Below are 19,335 nucleotides of genomic sequence, written 5' to 3' on the forward strand. Positions count from 1 at the left end.
TATCCAAGATCGATAAAGAATTTATCAAACTCAACACCCAAAAAAACCCCCAAATAATCCAGTCAAGAAATGGGTAGAAGGCATGAACAGACATTTCTCCAAAGAAGACATCCAAATGGCCAAAAGACACATGAAAAAATGCTCCACATTACTTGTCATCAGGGAAATAACAAATCAAAACCACAATGAGATACCACCTAAACCAGTAAGAATGGTTAAAATTAACAAGACAGGAAATGACAGATGTTAGCAAGGATGTGGAGAAAGGGGAACCCTCCTATACTGTTGGTGGGAATGCAAGCTGGTACAGCCACTCTGGAAAACAGTATGGAGGTTCCTCAAGACATTAAAAATAGAGCTACCCTATGACCCAGCAATTGCACTACTGGGTATTTACCCCAAAGATACAAATGTAGGGATCCGAAGGGGTACGTGCACCCCGATGTTTATAGCAGCAAAGTCCACAACAGCCAAACTGTGGAAAGAGCCAAGATGTCCATCGACAGATGAATAAAGAAGATGTAGTGTATATATACAATGGAATATTATGCAGCCATCAAAAGGAATGAGATCTTGCCATTTGCAACGATGTGGATGGAACTAGACAGTGTTATGCTGAGCGAAATAAGTCAATCAGAGAAAGACATGTATCATATGACCTCACTGATATGAGGAATTCTTAATCTCAGGAAACAAACTGAGGGTTGCTGGAGTGGTGGGGGGTGGGAGGGATGGGGTGGCTGTGTGATAGAAATTGGGGAGGGTATGTGCTATGGTAAGCACTGTGAATTGTGCATCCATTTTGAGTTTATCTTTGTGTATGGTGTAAGAGAATGGTCCAGTTTCATTCTTCTGCATGTGGATGTCCAATTTTCCCAGCACCATTTATTGAAGAGACTGTCTTTTTTCCACTGGATATTCTTTCCTGATTTGTCGAAGATTAGTTGACCATAGAGTTGAGGGTCCATTTCCAGGCTCTCTATTCTGTTCCATTGATCTATGTGTCTGTTTCTGTGCCAGTACCATGCTGTCTTGATGATCACAGCTTTGTAATATAGCTTGAAGTCAGGCATTCTGATGCCTCCAGCTCTGGTTTTCTTTTTCAACATTCCCCTGGCTATTCAGTCTTTTCTGGTTCCATACAAATTTCAGGATTGTTTGTTCCAGCTCTGTGAAAAATGTTGATGGCATTTTGATAGGGATTGCATTGAATGTGTATAGACATTTTAACAATATTTATTCTTCCAATCCATGAGCATGGAGTGTTTTTCCATCTCTCTGCATCTTCCTCAGTTTCTTTCATGAGTGTTCTATAGTTTTCTGAGTACAGATCCTTTGCCTCTTTGGTTAGGTTTATTCCTAGGTATCTTATGGTTTTTGCTGCAAATGTAAATGGGATCGATTCCTTAATTTCTCTTTCTTCAGTCACATTGTTAGTGTATAGAAATGCAACTGATATCTGTGCATAGATTTTGTATCCTGCCACATTGCTGAATTGCTGTATGAGTTCTAGCAGTTTTGGCGTAGAGTCTTTTTGGTTTTCCACATAAAGTATCATGTCATCTGCGAAGAGTGAGAGTTTGACTTCTTTGCCAATTTGAATGCCTTTTATTTCTTTTTGTTGTCTGACTGCTGAGGCTAGGACTTCTAGTACTATGTTGAACAACAGTGGTGAGAGTGGGCATCGCTGTCATTTTCCTGACCTTAGGGGAAAAGCTCTCAGTTTTTTTCCCATTGAGAATGATATTTGTTGTGGGGTTTCTGTAGATGGCTTTTATGATATTGAAATATATTCCCTCTAACCCTACACTTTGAAGAGTTTTAATCAAGAAAGGACATTGTATTTTGTCAAATGCTTTTTCTGCATCAACTGAGAGGATCATATTATTCTTGTCTTTTCTTTTATTAATGTGATCTATCACATTGATTGATTTGCGAAAGTTGAACCACACTTACAGCCCAGGAATAAATTTCACTTGTCGTGGTGAATAATCCTTTTAATGTACTGTTGGATCCTATTGGCTAGGATCTTGGTAAGTATTTTGGCATCCATGTTCATCAGGGATATTGGTCTGTAATTCTTCTTTCTGATGGGGGTCTTTGACTGGTTTTGGGATCAAGATAATGCTGGCCTCAAAAAACGAGTTTGGAAGTTTTCCTTCCATTTCTATTTTTTGAAACAGCTCCAGTAGGATAGGTATTATTTCTTCTTTAAATGTTTGGTAGAAGGGCACCTGGGTGGCTCAGTTGTTAAGCGTCTGCCTTTGGCTCAGGTCATGATCTCAGGGTCCTGGGATCGAGCCCCGCATTGGGCTCCCTGCTCAGCGGGAAGCCTGCTTCTCCCTCTCTCACCGCCCCCCACCCCTGATTGTGTTCCCTCTCTCTGTCTCTTTCTCTCTGTCAAATAAGTAAATAAAATCTTTAAAAAAAAACCAAACATTTGGTAGAATTCCCCTGGGAAGCCATCTGGCCCTGGACTCTTGTTTTTTGGGAGGTTTTTGATTACTGCTTCAATTTCCTTGCTGGTTATTGGTCTGTTCAGATTTTCTATTTCTTCCTATTTCAGTTTTGGTAGTTTGTAAGTATCCAGGAATGCATCCATTTCTTCCAGATTGCCTAATTTGTTGGCATATAGTTGCTCATAATTCTTAAAATTGTTTATATTTCCCTGGTGTTGGTCATGATCTCTCCCCTTTCATTCATGATTTTATTAATTTGGGTCCCTTCTCTTTTCTTTTGGATAAGTCTAATTAGAGGTTTATGGATCTTATTAATTCTTTCAAAGAACAAGTTCTAGCTTCATTTGTCTACTGTTCTTCTGGTTTCTATTTCATGATTTCTGCTCTAATCTTATTATTTCTCTTCTCCTGCTTGGTTTAGGCTTTATTTGCTCTTCTTTCTCCAGCTTCTTTAGGTATAAGGTTAGCTTGTGTATTTTAGATTTTTCTAATTTTTTGAGAGAGGCTTGTATTACAATGTACTTCCCACTTAGGACCGCCTTTGCTCTGTCTCAAAGGTTTTGAACAGATGTGTTTTCATTCTCATTAGTTTCCATGATTTTTTAAGGAATTTTTAAACTCTTCTTTAATTTCCTGGTTGACCCATTTATTCTTTACCATGATGCTCTTTAACCTCCAAGTGTTTGAGCTCCTTCCAAATTTCCTCTTGTGATTGAGTTCAATTTTCAACACATTGTGGTCTGAAAATACGCAGGGAATCATCCCATTCTTTTTGTATTGGTTGAGACCTGATTTGTGACCCAGTATGTGATCTATTCTGGAGAAAGTTCCATGTGCACTCGAGAAGAAGGAGTATTTTGTTGTTTTAGGATGGAATGTTCTGTATATATCTGTGAAGTCCATCTGGTCCAGTATGCCATTCAAAGTTCTTGTTTCTTTGTTGATCTTCTGCTTAGATGATCTGTCCGTTGCTGTGAGTGTGAGGGTTGAAGTCCCCTCCTATTAATGTATTATTGTCAATGTGTTTCTTTACTTTGGTTATTAATTGTTTGATATAATGGCTGTTCCCATGTTGGGGGCATAAACATTTACAATTGTTAGATCTTCTTGTTGGATAGACCCTTTAAGTATGGTATAGTGTCCCTCTTCATCTCTTACTACAGTCTTTGGTTTAAAATCTAATTTGTCTGATATGAGGATTGTTACCTCAGCTTTCTTTTGAGGTCCATTAGCGCGGTAAATGGTTCTCCACCCCCTTTCAGTCTGGAGGTGTCTTTTGGTCTAAAATGAGTCTCTTGTAGACAACATATTGATGGGTCTTGCTTTTTTATCCAATCTGATACCCCGTGTCTTTTGATTGGAGCATTTAGCCCATTTACATTCAGAGTAACTATTGAAAGATATGAATCTAGTGCCATTGTATTGCCTGTAAAGTCCTTATTTCTGTAGATTGTCTCTGTTTCTTTCTGGTCTATGTTAGTCTGGGGCTCTCTCTTCACTTACAGGATCCCCCTTAATATTTCTTGCAGAGCTGGCTTGGTGGTCACATATTCTTTCAATTTCTGTCTTTCCTGGAAGCTCTTTATCTCTCCTTCCATTCTGAATGACAACCTTGCTGGATAAAATATTCTTGGCTGCGTGTCCTTCTCATTGAGTACCCTGAATATATCATGCCAGCTCTTTCTGGCTGCCAGGTTTCTGTGGATAGGTCTGATGTTAGTCTGATGTTCCTCCCTCTATAGGTAAGGAGCCTCTTGTCTTGAGCTGCTTTCAGGATTTTCTATTTTTCTCTAAAATTTGCAAGCTTCACTGTTCTGTGTCAAGGTGTTGATCTATTTTTATTGATTTTGAGAGGGGTCCTTTCTACCTCTTGGACATGAATGCTTGTTTCCTTCCCCAGATTAGGGAAGTTCTCAGCTATAATTTTCTCAAATATACCTTCTGGCCCTCTCTCTCGTCACCCTCAGGCATCCCCAAAATTCTGACATTGGTATGTTTCATGGCATCATTAATTTCTTGAAGCCTTTCTTCATGGGCTATTAGTCATTTTTTTCTCTCTTTTCCTCAACTTCCTTTCCATTAGCCTGTCTTCTAGATCACTTACTCTCTCTTCTGCCTCATTCACCCTACCTATTAGAGCATTCAATTTAGACTGCATCTCATTATAGCATTTTTTAAGTTCGGTCTGATATCTCATTTCTGCACTAAGAGATTTTCTAGTGTCTTTTATGCTTTTTTCGAGCCCAGCTATTAACTTTATAATTGTTATCCTGAATTCCATCTCTGACATCTTACTTATATCCATATCAATTAGATCTGTGGCAGAGAACATTACCTCTGGTTCTTCCTTTTGTTATGAATTTCTCCTTCTAGTCATTTTGCCCAGAGAAGAATGGATGAGCAAGTGAGCAGACTCAAAAATATCAACCATGACCCAAGCCAAATACACACTAGATAAATCCGAAGAGGTCAGAAACCAAAAAAGAAAAGGAAAAGCAAAAAATAAAAAAATAAAATTTAAAATATTTAAAAAGTAAAAAAAGAAAGGGGGGGAGACAATATAATCTCTCAGGTGGTCAAACCACCCTGTTTTGACATGGTTAATATTTAATTAGAAAATGCAATAAAAATAAGGTGCCATTCACAAGAAGAAACTTAGAAGAGATGACAAAAGATGTATAAGCCGTTATTAAAAGGACATGAAAGAAACCCTAATAGATATTCAGACTAATGATAGCAGTACAGCTATTAGTGTTCATTTTCTAGTCATGTAAATTTGGACTCCTTATTCATCATCCCTGTGCCTCATACCCATTTATTCAAGTTGTAGAGGATTACATAAATACACACAAAGAGCCTGGTACAGAATGAGTGTTACCTATTATTGTTATCATTAAGCTGCACCATTTAAGACAGTGGGGATACTGACACTGGGGTACCATAAATGGAATACAACAAAAAGCTCAGAAACATATCCAGGTACATATTAGATCTGGAATATAACAGAGAAGGCTTTATAAATCAATGGAAAATGAAAGGGCTATCAAGTAACTGGTGATAGGACAACTGACTTTTTTTTTTAGATTTGTTTTAATTTATTTGAGAGAGAGAGAGAGAGCACAAGCAGGGGGGAGGGGTAGAGGGAGAGGAAGAAACAGACTCCCCACTAAGCTTCCTAGCCCGAAGCAGAACTCAATCCCAAGACCCTGGGATCATGACCTGAGCCAGCCAAAGACAGATGCTTAACTGACTGAGCCACCAAGGCACCCCATGGCTTTCTTTATGAAAAAGAAAATAGACTTTACCCACATTTATACAGAAATAAATTTAGTTGGATTAAAGACATGAAAAATTAGTCTAAAGCTATTTAAACAGAAGAGCAGGGATATACTTCTTAAACCATAAATAAAAAAAAACAGACACAAGGAAGGAAAGATTCATAAAGTTGACATTAAATTAAAAACGTCTTTAGAAAATCCAAAACCCCATTATAAACAAAGGGTCAGTACCCATGATGTATAAAGAACATCTACAAATAGGTCATTGATAATGGATAATTGACAGAAGAGGAGACCTAAATGAAAAAATTCTCAACAGTAATAAGGGAAATACAAATTAAATTGTATTCTATTTTCAGACTAGCAAGAACTTGACAATAATAAATTTTAGCCTGCTGAAGAAATAGATGTCTCAAACCATCTTGGAAGGGCACATTGATATAATCACCTTACAGAGTAATTTGGCAATATCTAATAAAGTTGACAGTGCACTTGTCCTAAGACCCAACAATTCCACTGCTAGACGTATACCCTTTCTTACATACCCAAAAGTATATGTATCTTGCATATGCACACAAGGAGACCTATATCTGTTAACTAAAGTATTGTTATGATAACCCAACTGTCAACTAGTGGGCAAAGAAAGAAACCATTCGTAAATGGAATACTCACAGCAGTTAAAATGAATTAAATAGATTTATGGTATTAACATGAATAGATATTGAAAACATAATCTTCAGTCTAAAAAAATGAGTCACTAAATGTTACATGCAGTGATATAATTTATATACATTTAAAAAGCAACAAAATGTCACTGTAGAATATTTATAAACACATATATACTTGTAATATAAAAAGCATGGCTTGTATACACATCAAATTCATAAGGTTGTCTCTGAAAAAAGAATAAAAAATGAGACTGACAAGGAGAATAGATGGGGCTCCAACTTTAACATTACTACATGATTTCTTTAAAGTAAAGGATCTGAGGTAAGTGTGGGGAAAGGTTAACATGTGTTAGCTTCCAGTGTTAAGCATCTCTCTTAAATTTTTCTGTATTAAAAAATATGTTAGATACACACAGTTCTTGACCTCTAGAATCAAACATTTCTGTGGTAAAACAAAAAAGGAGTGGACTAAAATTCAGAAAATCTGAGTTATAGCAGAGGGGATGCCACTCTTTCGCGTATAACTGTGAGCAATTCTCTCAACCAAGAGAACTTCAGTTATCTGATCTGCTCAATGGGGACAATGCAAACCTTAAGGGAGTGGGTATGTTTGAGGACACAGAAAGTTATGGCATAAATCATATTCAACAGAAGAGTTGAGCTAGGAGCTAAAACCCAAGTACTATGTCATAAATGTATGCCTTAGTAAACAAAGCTACTATTTTGCAAAATCTATAAGAAACAAAAAAATACATATAAAGAGGTATAACAACTGCATTTGGTCTTGGATTCATGCCCATTTCTTTTCCTTTTTCCATATACCTTTTTCCTTACTTGTTTCCTTCCATAGATGCAGTGGTTCATTCCCATAGCAGAGCTAATGTACCCACTGAAAACTGAGAAACAGCTCATTCTATCTTCTCTTTACACACACATCATGGGGTGTGATCTCTTAAGATGGTCCTAGGGTGCAGAGGACTACTATACTCTTGCCTCATTTCTGCCGTCACCCAGAGAGAAGGCAGGGGCGCTGTGGGTAAAGCAGAGCCTACACACTCTTGCCAAAATGGCTTTTCTCTGCTCTGCTCTCACATTCTGATATTTTTAACCCTCCAAACCAGAGGTGACTTACTCTATTGTTTTGAGTCCTTCATCTTAAATCCAAATAAATCAGCCACAGCGAACCTTTAGGGGAGGCTGGTCTTTCAGGCATTCCAAAGCAAAGGAGAACTTAACTGTTCCAGGTCACACAACACTCTTTTACTAATCAATTTTTTTTTTTTTAACACTCAGAACAAGTTAAGCTTTACTGAAACAGAAAAAAAATATAATCTTCACTGTTTCTTCACTCCATATTATACTAAGAAGTTTCAGGGTTTTTAGTTATTTTTTTTTAATACAGCATTTATTTCTGAGAAATTCAAAAACACTCCAAGTGTAATTTATTTTCCCAACAGCATGATGAAGGTGGGCTTCCAGCTTCCTATCTCCTGCCCCTGCAGCTGATGGCAAATACATGTCTCTTGCCAAGCAAGGGAGAATCTAATCACAATGGTTGCTGTGATGTGTGGGCCATGCACAAGGCTGAGCATGGCAAGCAGCTGACAGTGGGAGCCGCATCGCGGGAAGGCTGACATTTTCCAACAGCCAAAAGAGGAGAGAAGATGAGCCCGCTTCTCAGGGCATCCAGCAGGAAGAGAGAACTTCCAGACCTGAATCCTTAGTAATCATAGAAGTGAAGAGTGTGCCCTTGCCCTGCTTATCTCTGAGTGAGAAATGAAATGCAACAAATACTTGACCACTGCTAAGGTGGGTACTGAACTCTCAGCTTACTTAGGGGAAAAAACTAGTAACTGAAACTTTTCCCTAATGCCTGGTAATTTCTGTGAGAATGAATTTGCAGGTTCAGCACTGTACATCAATTTCAAAATTTAGTAAATGGTATTTCTATTTCTTCCCACTGTAGTTAATTTCCCAGTTAGTGTCATTCAATTCCTATAATATTACCACATTAGTATTTATTTACTAGGATATCCACAAAAAAATCCAGCTGAAATATGAAAGGAGTTAACTTTTCAGCCATGAGAATTACAGTTGAAACTACTTTTATGCTGGAAGTACAATCAGCTCAACCAACACCAGTTTTCCAAGAGAGGGTATGCGGGAAAAACAGTCTACAACAGATCGCTCATATCACACGTTTGGCTGCTTGGAACTGGAGCTTGCTCGTTTAAGAGGATACTAAAGAATCAAAAGATGGAATCACGCAACCTTTGTGGAAAAGAAAAAAATCCCATTTTAACAACCAGCTGGGTCATTCAATCTGTAAACTGTATTAGTAAAAACCAATAGATTCTTGGTGTGATTTTTTGGTTTTTAACATGTATCAAAAAGTGAAATCTGGAGCTACCTGAGAATGAACCAGGTGGCGGGTGCTACCCTGGTACCTAAGCGTTCTGGTGGTTTCCGCCCATCCCCTCCTCTGTAATCTGCTCGGACCCTCCTGGGCCACCTCGACAACTGGGATGTCTCTCTGCCTCCTCCACTGGGAACTCAGCACACACAAAGCTGGACCACAAGCAACCCTTCCTAGGCAGTATGCTTGCTTTCCACCAAACCATCAACAAACTCATTGGATAAAGACTAGCCGAGGCGTCTTTTCTGTAGGATTTTTCTTTAAATATTATTAGACATTATTCTCCACACAAGACCCACAAGGCACTGGGACAAGGGTGCGGTTGTGTCCAAAGCTCATGCTACAAAGAGCAGTGCCTGTGCAGGAAATGGCTGCCTTTATAAGAACTAATGACAAATGATAATAAAAAGGAACAACAGTAAATGAGTGCTTATTGGGACCAATGACTCTGAGGAGCCGCCACAAGTCAGCAGAAAACTATGATCCTGTTCCTTCTAATGGGTGACTTTTAAAAAATTAATAATTGATTTTTCAGAAATATCTGACAAATACTAAAACCAAATGTTAGCATTCATTCCAATATCAATAACTTGGGGATAGGAGAAGGGCTATGCTGGTAAAATTTTATATTTAAATTTATAAACATTTTTCTAAAATTAAAAATATTTTCAGTTGCTGGATGAGAAATTTCTAAATTCTGTAAAAATTGGTATTATCTGTTAAAAATTAGCTTATAGATGACTAGCAGATCTAAATATCATTATAAAATACACAGACATAAGACAGACTCATTCTAGAACTATTACATATCTATTTTTGCATCAATCCTTGTTTTGCTGTTTTCTTTAATTTCAACTTTTGGCAAATACTATCTTGCTGTATTTCACACATCCTTATAAACTACGTTAAAATATTGCTAAAAGGAAGAGAGGATAAAACTAGAATAAGTATGCTAACATATTTGTGGCCGAAAGGGTTCAAATTAAATATAAAAAGGCATTTTCAGTTATAGAGACATTTAAAAGGTGCCAATTATTTTCACGTTCTTGTACGTGAGCTGGGAACATGCTGGGCATGAACTTTGCTCTCCTGGTCCGAGAGATCACTGTGCACCCTGAGGATAGGCCAGCCAGGTGCCAGTCACCAGGGTCCCTTCTGAGGGAGAGAACACAGGGCTCATAGCCATTCAGGAGGTAACCTCGTCAGGCAGTTTCTCTCTGAAGTTTGAGATGCGACAAGCAATTTATATTCTTTCTTTGGTCATTTAAGGCTGTTCATTTTTCATATGTGATTTACTAATTATGGAATGTTTGGCTTTCTAGAATCAAAGACTATTATAAAATGTCATTTTAAAAAATCTTTAACTTTTGCACTATGTTTATAAGTAAAATATTCTGCTAACTTTAAAAAAAAAGGTGTTTTCTGGAGGTGGGGAGCTTAGGTATACTTCAGTAATAAGATCTTTGAAGCATCCTCCCGAAATTATACTAAATATATTTGCTTGTTTACCAAACTATATGCATATTGTGTTTCTTAGCCAACAAAAGGGTTATAATAAAGAGGAACTGGGGATGAGAATGACAGTCAAACCATATAAATCTCTACTTCTGGTGATCATTTTCTTTTCTTTTTTTTTTTTTTTTTAAAGATTTTATTTATTTATTTGAGAGAGAGAATGAGAGATAGAGAGCACGAGAGGGAAGAGGGTCAGAGGGAGAAGCAGACTCCCCGCTGAGCAGGGAGCCCGATGCGGGACTCGATCCCGGGACTCCAGGATCATGACCTGAGCCGAAGGCAGTCGCTTAACCAACTGAGCCACCCAGGCGCCCTCTGGTGATCATTTTCAAAGGCATTTTGTAAAAACAGGACCACTGCCTATAAGTATAGGCGAAGCTGTATTTTCATCCCATGATTGTCCCGCCATCTACTCACCATGTGTGCTTGAAATAATGCGGGGATGAAGGACTGGTTAGATAGGTTGAGAATCCTCGGGTAGTCCTTTAGGACATAGATATTGCCAAAATCAACTTGAGTGGGATGTACATAGATAACTGGGCCTTCTCCGATGCTTTTTATGCGACATACCTGTGTTCCACGCAAGAGAAAGAACAGGAGAATAGCTAAAAATGGCTGGCCTTGGAGAATGTTTGAAACAGAAGCTTCCGGCCACCGCTTTTACAAAGTGCAGCGGCATTAAAGGGTGCTTATGAGAACTGTCATTCCTTCTCTCTGTACTCTGTGGTCAGAGGGACACAGAGATGGCCATGCTGGTCAGATCCATGAATCCAGCCTGGAATTCCTCCCCAAGAAGGATGATTGGCTTGCCTGGTCAGCCCAAGATGCATACTGAGAGGAAACAATAGGGCTGTCCACGACACACAGCTGTGTAGGTCGGGGACTGAAATCCACCTTGTTCTGCTCTCCCCAGCCCTGTGCCTTCACCAAGGCATGGTGTCTGCCTGAGGAAGAGGGGCCCTCTTCTTTCTGTCTGCTCAGCAAGTGACCTTCTCATGGCAGGTGCCTGCACCAGTGGCACTTTATGAGTTGGCCTGTCTTGGTGATGCTTTTTAAGTCAGGTGGCTTATCTATGGCACCTTACATGAAGAGATAAAAGCAAAACCCTAGTTTACTCTGTAAACATTCAGAATCACTTCAAACAAACAGCAACAGTATTTTACTATTGCAGAATGAAAATGTAAACCAGAAGATAGCAAATATGGAGTATGCAAGAAGTACAGCGATTTTAACTGTAATTCTTGCCTTGTCAAGTTTTGCCATTCTAACCGGTGTAAGGTGGTATCTCAATGTGGTTTTGATTTGAAATACTGGGTATTTACCCCAAAGATACAGATGTAGTGAAAAGAAGGGCCACATGCACCACAACAGCCAAAGTGTGGAAGGAGCTGAGATGCCCTTCAACAGACAAATGGATAAAGAAGATGTGGTCCATATAGACAATGGATTATCAGTCATCAGAAAGGATGAATACCCACCATTTGCATTGACATGGAAGGAACTGGAGGGGATTATACTGAGTGAAATAAGTCAAGCAGAGAAAAACAATTATCATGTGGTTTCACTTATTTGTGGAACATCAAGAATAGCACGGAGGACATTAGGAGAAGGAAGGGGAAACTGACGGGGGGGTGGAAATCAGAGAGGGAGACAAACCACGAGAGACTCTGGACTTCGGGAATCAAACTGAGAGTTACAGAAGGGAGGGGGGAGATGGGTGGTGGGTATTAAGGAGGGCAAGTATTGCGTGGAGCACTGGGTGTTATATGCAAACAATGAATCATGGAACACTACATCAAAAACTACTGATGCACTGTATGCTAACATAAAATAATTTTTAAAAGTTTAACTGTAATTCTGAAAATTGGCTCTCACCATAGGGGGGTCCGGGCTCCCAAAGGTCGAGATGTAAACTGTGGACCTATATTCCCCAGTGACCTGGGTCTCCAGGGCCAGAGGTATGTGAACGGTGCTGTGGGGAGGGATGACTCCACAGGGCATGGGGCTGGAGAGTAACACGGCAGGTGTGTCTCCATATACCTGGTGGGAGAGAAAAGCCAGATGGATAAGCAAGTCCCTGGCAGGGTATGAATGAAATAGCATATTAAGTTATTTTGAAACAAGTGTCATTCTGAGTCCACGGAGGTTCTTTAAGAGTGTGTCACCATTCAGGCAAGTGAATGGGGATGAGCACCTCAATTCTGCTAAAGGGAAGAGGGGTGTGCATGAGGCCCCAATCCAAAGTGCACAACCCAGCAAGATGCTGAAATTATCCGCAACGTGAATTAGTCCATGGGGCCGAATTCCTTGGCCTGGCCCTCCAGGTCTTCATGCTTCACCCCCTCCCCCAACCTCTTCCCTTTGTGCTTTGTCAACAGAGGCTCCTGGTATTTCCTGAACACATGATACTGCTTCCTACCTCCAGCCCTCTGTACTTGTGTTACTCTTCCTGGAATGCCCCCTCCCTTCGACTGAGCTGAATATCCATCCTGAACACCTGCAGGTATCCCCCATGCTCTAGACCCAGGGCTTTTCCCTGTCCCCAGGGGGCATCCTGTAGTCCATTAGTCCACAGTGTGTACTATCTATGTGTCCATCTGTTCCATGGACTGTCAAACTTCCTAGGGCATGACCTGGGCCTCTCCTCAATACATGCCCATTTTCTGGCCCAAAACATATGCTTAGTATGTGTTTTTTTAAATGGCAAAATAGGTAGGTGAATGAATGAATGAATGAATGAATGAATGTTAACCAGCGTTTATCACTGTATGTTCTTCAAAACCTTGCTCTGTAACATATTACAAGTTTTTTTTTAAAGATTTATTGATTGTATTTGAGAGAGAGAGAAGGGAAGCAGGGGGTGGGGCAGAGGGAGAGGGAGAGAATCTCAAGCAGACTCCCTGCTGAGTGTGGAGCCCGACATTGGGCTCAATCCCAGGACCCTGAGATCACGACCTGAGCTGAAATCAAAAGTCAGCCACTCAACCAACTGAGCCACCCAGGCACCCCACTAGCTTTTATGAAAAACAGCAACAAATACAACTTTAAAAATCCCATGACCAAATAAGTTAGTACTTCTGGGAAACCTCACCTCCTGGAGAGAAAAACAGAGCGTACAGATTTCGGCTGTCCAGAGACCCCCCTCATGGTCTTTACACTTGGGCTGGCCTAACACGGCCTAATCTAACTCAGCATGCCGATGCAGCAGTACTCTGCCAGCCTTACTCGGGCCTGAAGCCAAAGGGAAGATCAGCAATGCCGATTCTGTCTTTATCTAATATTTTGATATTTTGTTTTAATTTTGCATTGATTTGGATTTCTTAAAATGTGACATGAAAATATGACTTATCTTGATGACTGAGTTTTTTGGCTCCCCCTTTAAATTCTGTGCTCAAAGCTAGCACCTCACCCTTCTCCCAGCCTAGCTGTGCAGAAAAAGCTCCCTCATCACCCCAGGGGCAGGCTCTGCTATGAGTTCTCGAGATGATCATGTGCCACTCAAGGCTAGCCTGTTCCACTGTCAATCACCTAAAAGTTAGAAAAGTTGTCTCCCATCAACCCAACCCTTGGCTTCTGGTTTTGTCTCAGAGAACCCCATAGAATAATTCTAATTTCCCCTTTTACGTAATGGCCCTTCAACTAGTAAAGGATGGCTATTTCATCCTGTCTTTTCTGTTCCTGATTAAACACTGTGCTTCTCATAGAACTTGGATTTCCAGATGATGTTGATTGCCATTCTGGTTACTCCACACATGATTTTTTTTTTTATGTTTCCACTAAAAAATTATGATGTCAAGATCTGAAGATAAAATCTGGCACTGCCTTGACCAGTGGCCATCTCCTTCCTTTAGCTGACCCCTGTGTTCCTCTGATACAGCCTAACCTGCTTTGGTTCCATGGCTTCCATACTGGTCTTTGAACTCATTTTGAACCTATGGTCAAATAAAAACCCCATTTGATTTGGGGTTTTTTTTGCATGAATTTTTACTAGAGTACTGTCCTTACAGAGCAATAGAGTTTTAAATCCAAATGCATTCTTGGTAAATTGCATCCCTCTAGTAATCTTCCATTATTTTGATCTGTACAGATAGTTTTGAATCTTTAATCCACATGTATTTAATTGCTTAAGTGTCCCACTTAGCTAGGTGTAGTGGCATGCGGACAGATCCATTTCATAAAACATTAGGAGACGATTTCTTTTTTTCTTGTGTAGTATCTCTAGCCTTCTAGTTCAACGAGTCCATTTATAAATATTGCATTACCGTATCTTAGTGATGGTGTTCAAGTCACAGCCATGGCCATAAATGAAAACTCCTAGCTCTGCCTCATTTCCCATGAATGATTAATTCATAGGCAATGAATTGCAGGTGCAACTTCTGCATGTTGGCTTAATTGACCCTCTCCTTTTTTTATCAAAGACAATTTCCCTGGGAAATTAATAACTGTTTACACCTGTAGCCGCTCAATCATGCAGGTGGCAATCCAGCTGTGGCGTTATGACCCCATGCCCAGATTATCCCAGGGTTAAAAATCAGAATAACAGAAGGTCATGTGTTGAGGAATATGGCTCTTTAGAAGGGTTTCTCTTTCTCATCAAGAAAATCCAACCAAAGAAAAATCAACACTGAAAAAGGATAACATAACTCACCTGAGGCAAGACCGTATAGCACCCTGGGAGGTCATCATGATTGACAAGCTGGACTGCTTTCTCGTAGGGGTACTTCAGGAAGCAGTGCCCGAAGTCCACCTCTGGGTTAACCATGTGGAGGGTAGGTACAATACACCTGCTCAAAGGAAGGAGCCCATTAAAGAATTCACAAGGATAGCGAGCTTGTTTACATATGGAGAAGGCAGAGTTCCAAGTTAAACACCATTTGTCACTGTCACAAAAGTTTTTCTCTAATGACTATATCAATCATTTTCAAATCTCCTCTCCTGTCATCCCTATCCTTAGCCCCCAGTCACCACTTTTTAATAAAAAAAAAAGGGCTGGAAGCAGGACTCTATTTAAACAGCAGTCTTCCATGGTAATGACTAACATTTCCATTGTTTTTCATATTTGGCCTTGTTTTGCCAAGGCGCCCCCACAGTTCCAGATCCTTCGGGTAGTGGATCGGTTTCCAAGTCAAATAGGGCCAATGCCACCAGCATGGGGTCCTAACTAGCTGTGACACTTTGGGCCAGAGTCCCCCAGGGACTAGCTACAGTCTGTACCATCCTAAATTATGGTAATAATTCTAATTCCTGTGCAGAACAGCTGTCTTGGATCAGTAGGCTCAGACAGCTGCTCGACCCGGAACTGGCACGGACAGTGGTGACAATACAGCGCCATGGTGAGGAGTACTGGTGTCTGAATCAAGAGCCAGGCTCAAATACTGACCTTAACAGGTACAAGCTTGAACAAGTTGCTGTCCCTCCCAGAGTCCCATTTTGCTCAGAGGTAAAATGAAGGTAATCCTAGGGACTGACGAAAGCATAATGAACTCTTCTCAAAGCGTTGTGGGAAATACAGGAGGTAATGCGAATGAACAGCATAGCACAGTGCCCACAGCACTGAGCAAGAGCCCACTCAGTGAGAGCTGATTAACCTGTGCTAGAGGGCACAGCAAGCTGTCACTGCCTGCTCTCTGCAAGTTCTAAAAGCGATTCTTTTGTTGAGGGTCTTCAAGCAGTTCCTACAGATTGCACCAAAAATAATGACATGAAAGAGAGTCTTGTTAACCCAAAGTTTGAGGTTTAGCATGGGATCGGTGTTCATTTTTAGCTAGAATGGAGTTGCCAGTTGACCTGATGACTTTCATAACGCTAATCCTTTACTACCTGAATACTGTGGTTGATAGGACTTAAAGTATTCGACTTGGGTCACAGAGTATACATGGCAGGAAACACATAGCTGCTTAAGACACCCCCTGCCTTTTTATTAAATCAGGATTTCCTATTGATACCTGCTGGGAAAGGGGGCTGAGGAGGGGGAGTATCAGAATAGATGCACCCAGAAAGGAAAAGAAATGCAAGACTAGGCAAAAAGGTAAACCTGGGTATAGAAAGGACCAGATGAGAGCCTTTGCTGTATTTAAACAAACAAAATGATTAGTTAGGTCTTTGGAAGGAACACTAAGTAGACCATTGCAAGGCCTTGACCTTTAAGTTTTTTACGGTACATCTTCCACAATTCATGAGACCTAAACCCTAGGGATGGACATGTTATCAGGTTTTTACTAAGTAATTTCATGTAGATGATGGCATTTTCATACATACCCCCTAAAGTCCCAGACCTGGACACCTGTTTGCTTTGGCAAAATTGTGGCCCATGATTTTATTTACTTAGGATCACCGTCATCATCAGTGTCACATTCCACCCTGGGAAAGACGGTAACTTGGTCAAGGAGACACAACTGACAAATGGCAGAGCCAGGATCTTCAGCTGGCCCCAGAGCTCACTGCTGCCTCTATTAAAACACAGAGAAGGTGGGGATGGTTCTGAGGAGTTGATGTGGTTAGAGGGCCTCATTTGGGCGGCATTTAAGTCGTGGTAACAGTGTCCCAAGGCAGGATGTCTTGCTAAATGGATCTCCCACTGCAAGACTGTGAACACTGTTCTTTCTGGGCATAACCTTGAAGTACTATATTTAAAAATAAAAATAAAAACCAGCAACTGGTCATTTTTTCCTGGTAAAACCTTTTCAGTTATTTACTGGGAAAGGCAGACCATTAGAAAGCACTATTATTCTTAACACCTGCAAAACACACACACACACACATCCCTTCTCTTATCTCCACCAAAGGTGCAGTTGGCTGTTCCAAAGCTTTGTTGTTTGAATATCAGATTTAGCTTCCCTTCCCAGGAAAGCAGAACAAATGCAGTGGGAACTGATTGCAGGCATGCTGCCTCTAGGAGATGCAGCCCGTTACTGGCAGCCCAGGGGATGCTGGGGAAGAGAGAAAGCAGGTGAGTGTGATACCTCGCGGTAATTAGGAGCGCCAGCACTTCTTCCCCGATGCCCTCCACATCCACCACCAGCGCCAGCTCATATTTCTGCACAGTGTTGGAGCACAAGGTCACCTGGAAAGAAAAAGGTGAAAAGCGGCTCTCTGCAAGGCCAGCCCTCCCTCTGCTCAGGGGGGAAAGGAGCAGGGGAGGGCCACCGGATGAGTAGGGCTTCTAAGTACTTTATTATGGGATGTATGGCATTTTACATTTTTAGTGGAACAAGTTACATTTCGGGGTCAGGGCCTACTGAGGTTTTTCAAAGGCCAGGTTAGAAACCAAATGGCTTTTAGCACAATAGGTTTGCTCATTTCTGAGAAGACTGTATCAGAGAAGTCATATACCTGCATCGGGGGAAAAATGACCCTGAAGGATGAGCCATATCAAACAAATTTTAATTACTCAATTTAAATTGTTCTCTATGCCTCTGGGCTATATCCATTATGAAAATTCAATACACCAGTAAAACACTATAGCTAAGTCCCTCTTAGAGCAAAATAAATGAACATTACCATGACAGTTCCAGAAACCGGCATAAGGAGTCAACTAAATAGTCTTTTCAAGAAAAATCAAAATCTTGGGATGCCTGGGTGGCTCAGTCAGTTAAGCATCTGCCTTCAGCTCAGGTCATGATCCCAGGGTGCTGGGATCGAGTCCCACATCGGGCTCCCTGCTCAGTGGGGAGTCTGCTTCTCCCTCTGCCTGCTGCTCCCCGCTTGTGCTCGCTCGCTGACAAATAAGTAAAATCTTAAAAAAAAAAAAATCAAAATCTTCTCTCTCCCCTTACCCTCCATATTATTAAAGCAGAAAACAGGAAGCTCCAAATAAAGGTCTATTCAAGGACAATATGTGCCCAGTATATATATTTTACCCTATGTTTTGTATTTATTATTGTGAAATTTTACATTTAGGCTGTTGAAGTCTTGTCACAATTTTTAATTGCTTAAAGATGATTTGTAGTGGAAGAGATACTTCTAAATGTGGAGAACAGCTTCTGACATAGGTGAAAGCTTTTCTATCTATAAATTATGTATGAAGGACTAATTAAAAATCTTTTCTTGGTTGCAAAGGGAATCATTGGATGCAAATTCTAGTCTACGCAGACATGGTTGAAGTATAGTTCAGGAGCGAAAACTGAAGCTTGAAGAAAGCTTTTCTAAATATAAAGGGGAAAAGAAGATGGAGCTGTTGATTTGGAAAGCAAACTTGTCAGATTCAGAGAGAAGTAGTTGCCCCAGCATGCAGAGATGCCTGGAGTGAGGAAGCCCTGTTTATATCTCTGAGCCAAGGTCAGAAGGCAGAAGAACAAGGAGCTCTGGCAGAAGGCTGCTAGAAGGATGCCATGGCTTCTGAAGTCTACCTGTGTGATGTGCGAGAGGCAAAAAGGAAAGGTAGGTAATGTGTAAGCTGAGCACTAAATACAAAATAAATTCTTTGCAACAGTGCTTCTTCCTGGGAAAGTCACAGGTAGAAACTGCTATGATCTGAATGGTTGTGTCCTCCCCACTCCCTCCGCCAACAAAATTCATATGTTGAAGTCCTAACCCCAGTGTGATGGTAATTAGGAGGTGGGGCCATCTGGGGGTGATTAGGTCATGAGGGTGGAGCGCTCATGAACAAGATTAGTGCCCTTATAAAAAAGATCCCACAGAGCTCCCCAGCTCCTCCCACCATGCGAGGACTCAGGAAGTCAGCAGTCTGCCACCTAAAAGAGGCCCCTCACCAGAACCCTACCATTCTGTCACCCTGATCTCAGACTTCAGTCTCCAAACTGTGAGAAATAAATTTCTGTTGTTTATGAGCCACCCAGTCTTGAGTATTTGTAAAAATAGCAGCCCAAGCAGACTAAAACCACAACCCTGAGAAGTTATAACAATATATGATATAAACCTCATTAGGTCCATGGAGAAGCCCTTGGAAGAGCCAAGAAGTCCCAGAAGAGAGAGATTGAGGATGAGTGGATTCATGGTGAGATATTATAAAACATTTAAAACAAATGTGGGGGATAAGA

The 19,335-nt window shown here is 40.7% G+C and overlaps 1 protein-coding gene and 1 long non-coding RNA gene across 2 annotated transcripts in view; one reads left to right on the plus strand and one right to left on the minus strand.

Moving 5' to 3' along the window:
• Nucleotides 1-19,335, minus strand: part of HYDIN (HYDIN axonemal central pair apparatus protein) — a 374,533-nt gene that overhangs the window by 186,315 nt on the left and 168,883 nt on the right. Inside the window, exons 18-21 of the mRNA XM_073880040.1 lie at nucleotides 17,299-17,399; nucleotides 14,985-15,120; nucleotides 12,212-12,376; nucleotides 10,754-10,906 (exon numbers count right to left, since the gene is read on the minus strand). Of these exons, the coding sequence (XP_073736141.1) occupies nucleotides 10,754-10,906; nucleotides 12,212-12,376; nucleotides 14,985-15,120; nucleotides 17,299-17,399 (555 nt within the window). The remainder of the gene's footprint in view (nucleotides 1-10,753; nucleotides 10,907-12,211; nucleotides 12,377-14,984; nucleotides 15,121-17,298; nucleotides 17,400-19,335) is intronic.
• LOC141370525 (uncharacterized) lies at nucleotides 8,061-12,840 on the plus strand. Its single transcript, XR_012374606.1, has 3 exons — nucleotides 8,061-8,214; nucleotides 12,217-12,294; nucleotides 12,715-12,840. It is a non-coding gene; the product is annotated as an uncharacterized lncRNA (long non-coding RNA).

Source organism: Callorhinus ursinus, unplaced genomic scaffold, assembly GCF_003265705.2.
Source record: "Callorhinus ursinus isolate GAN/ISIS: 27379988/994484 unplaced genomic scaffold, GSC_fseal_2.0 scaffold37, whole genome shotgun sequence".
NCBI lineage: Eukaryota > Metazoa > Chordata > Mammalia > Carnivora > Otariidae > Callorhinus > Callorhinus ursinus.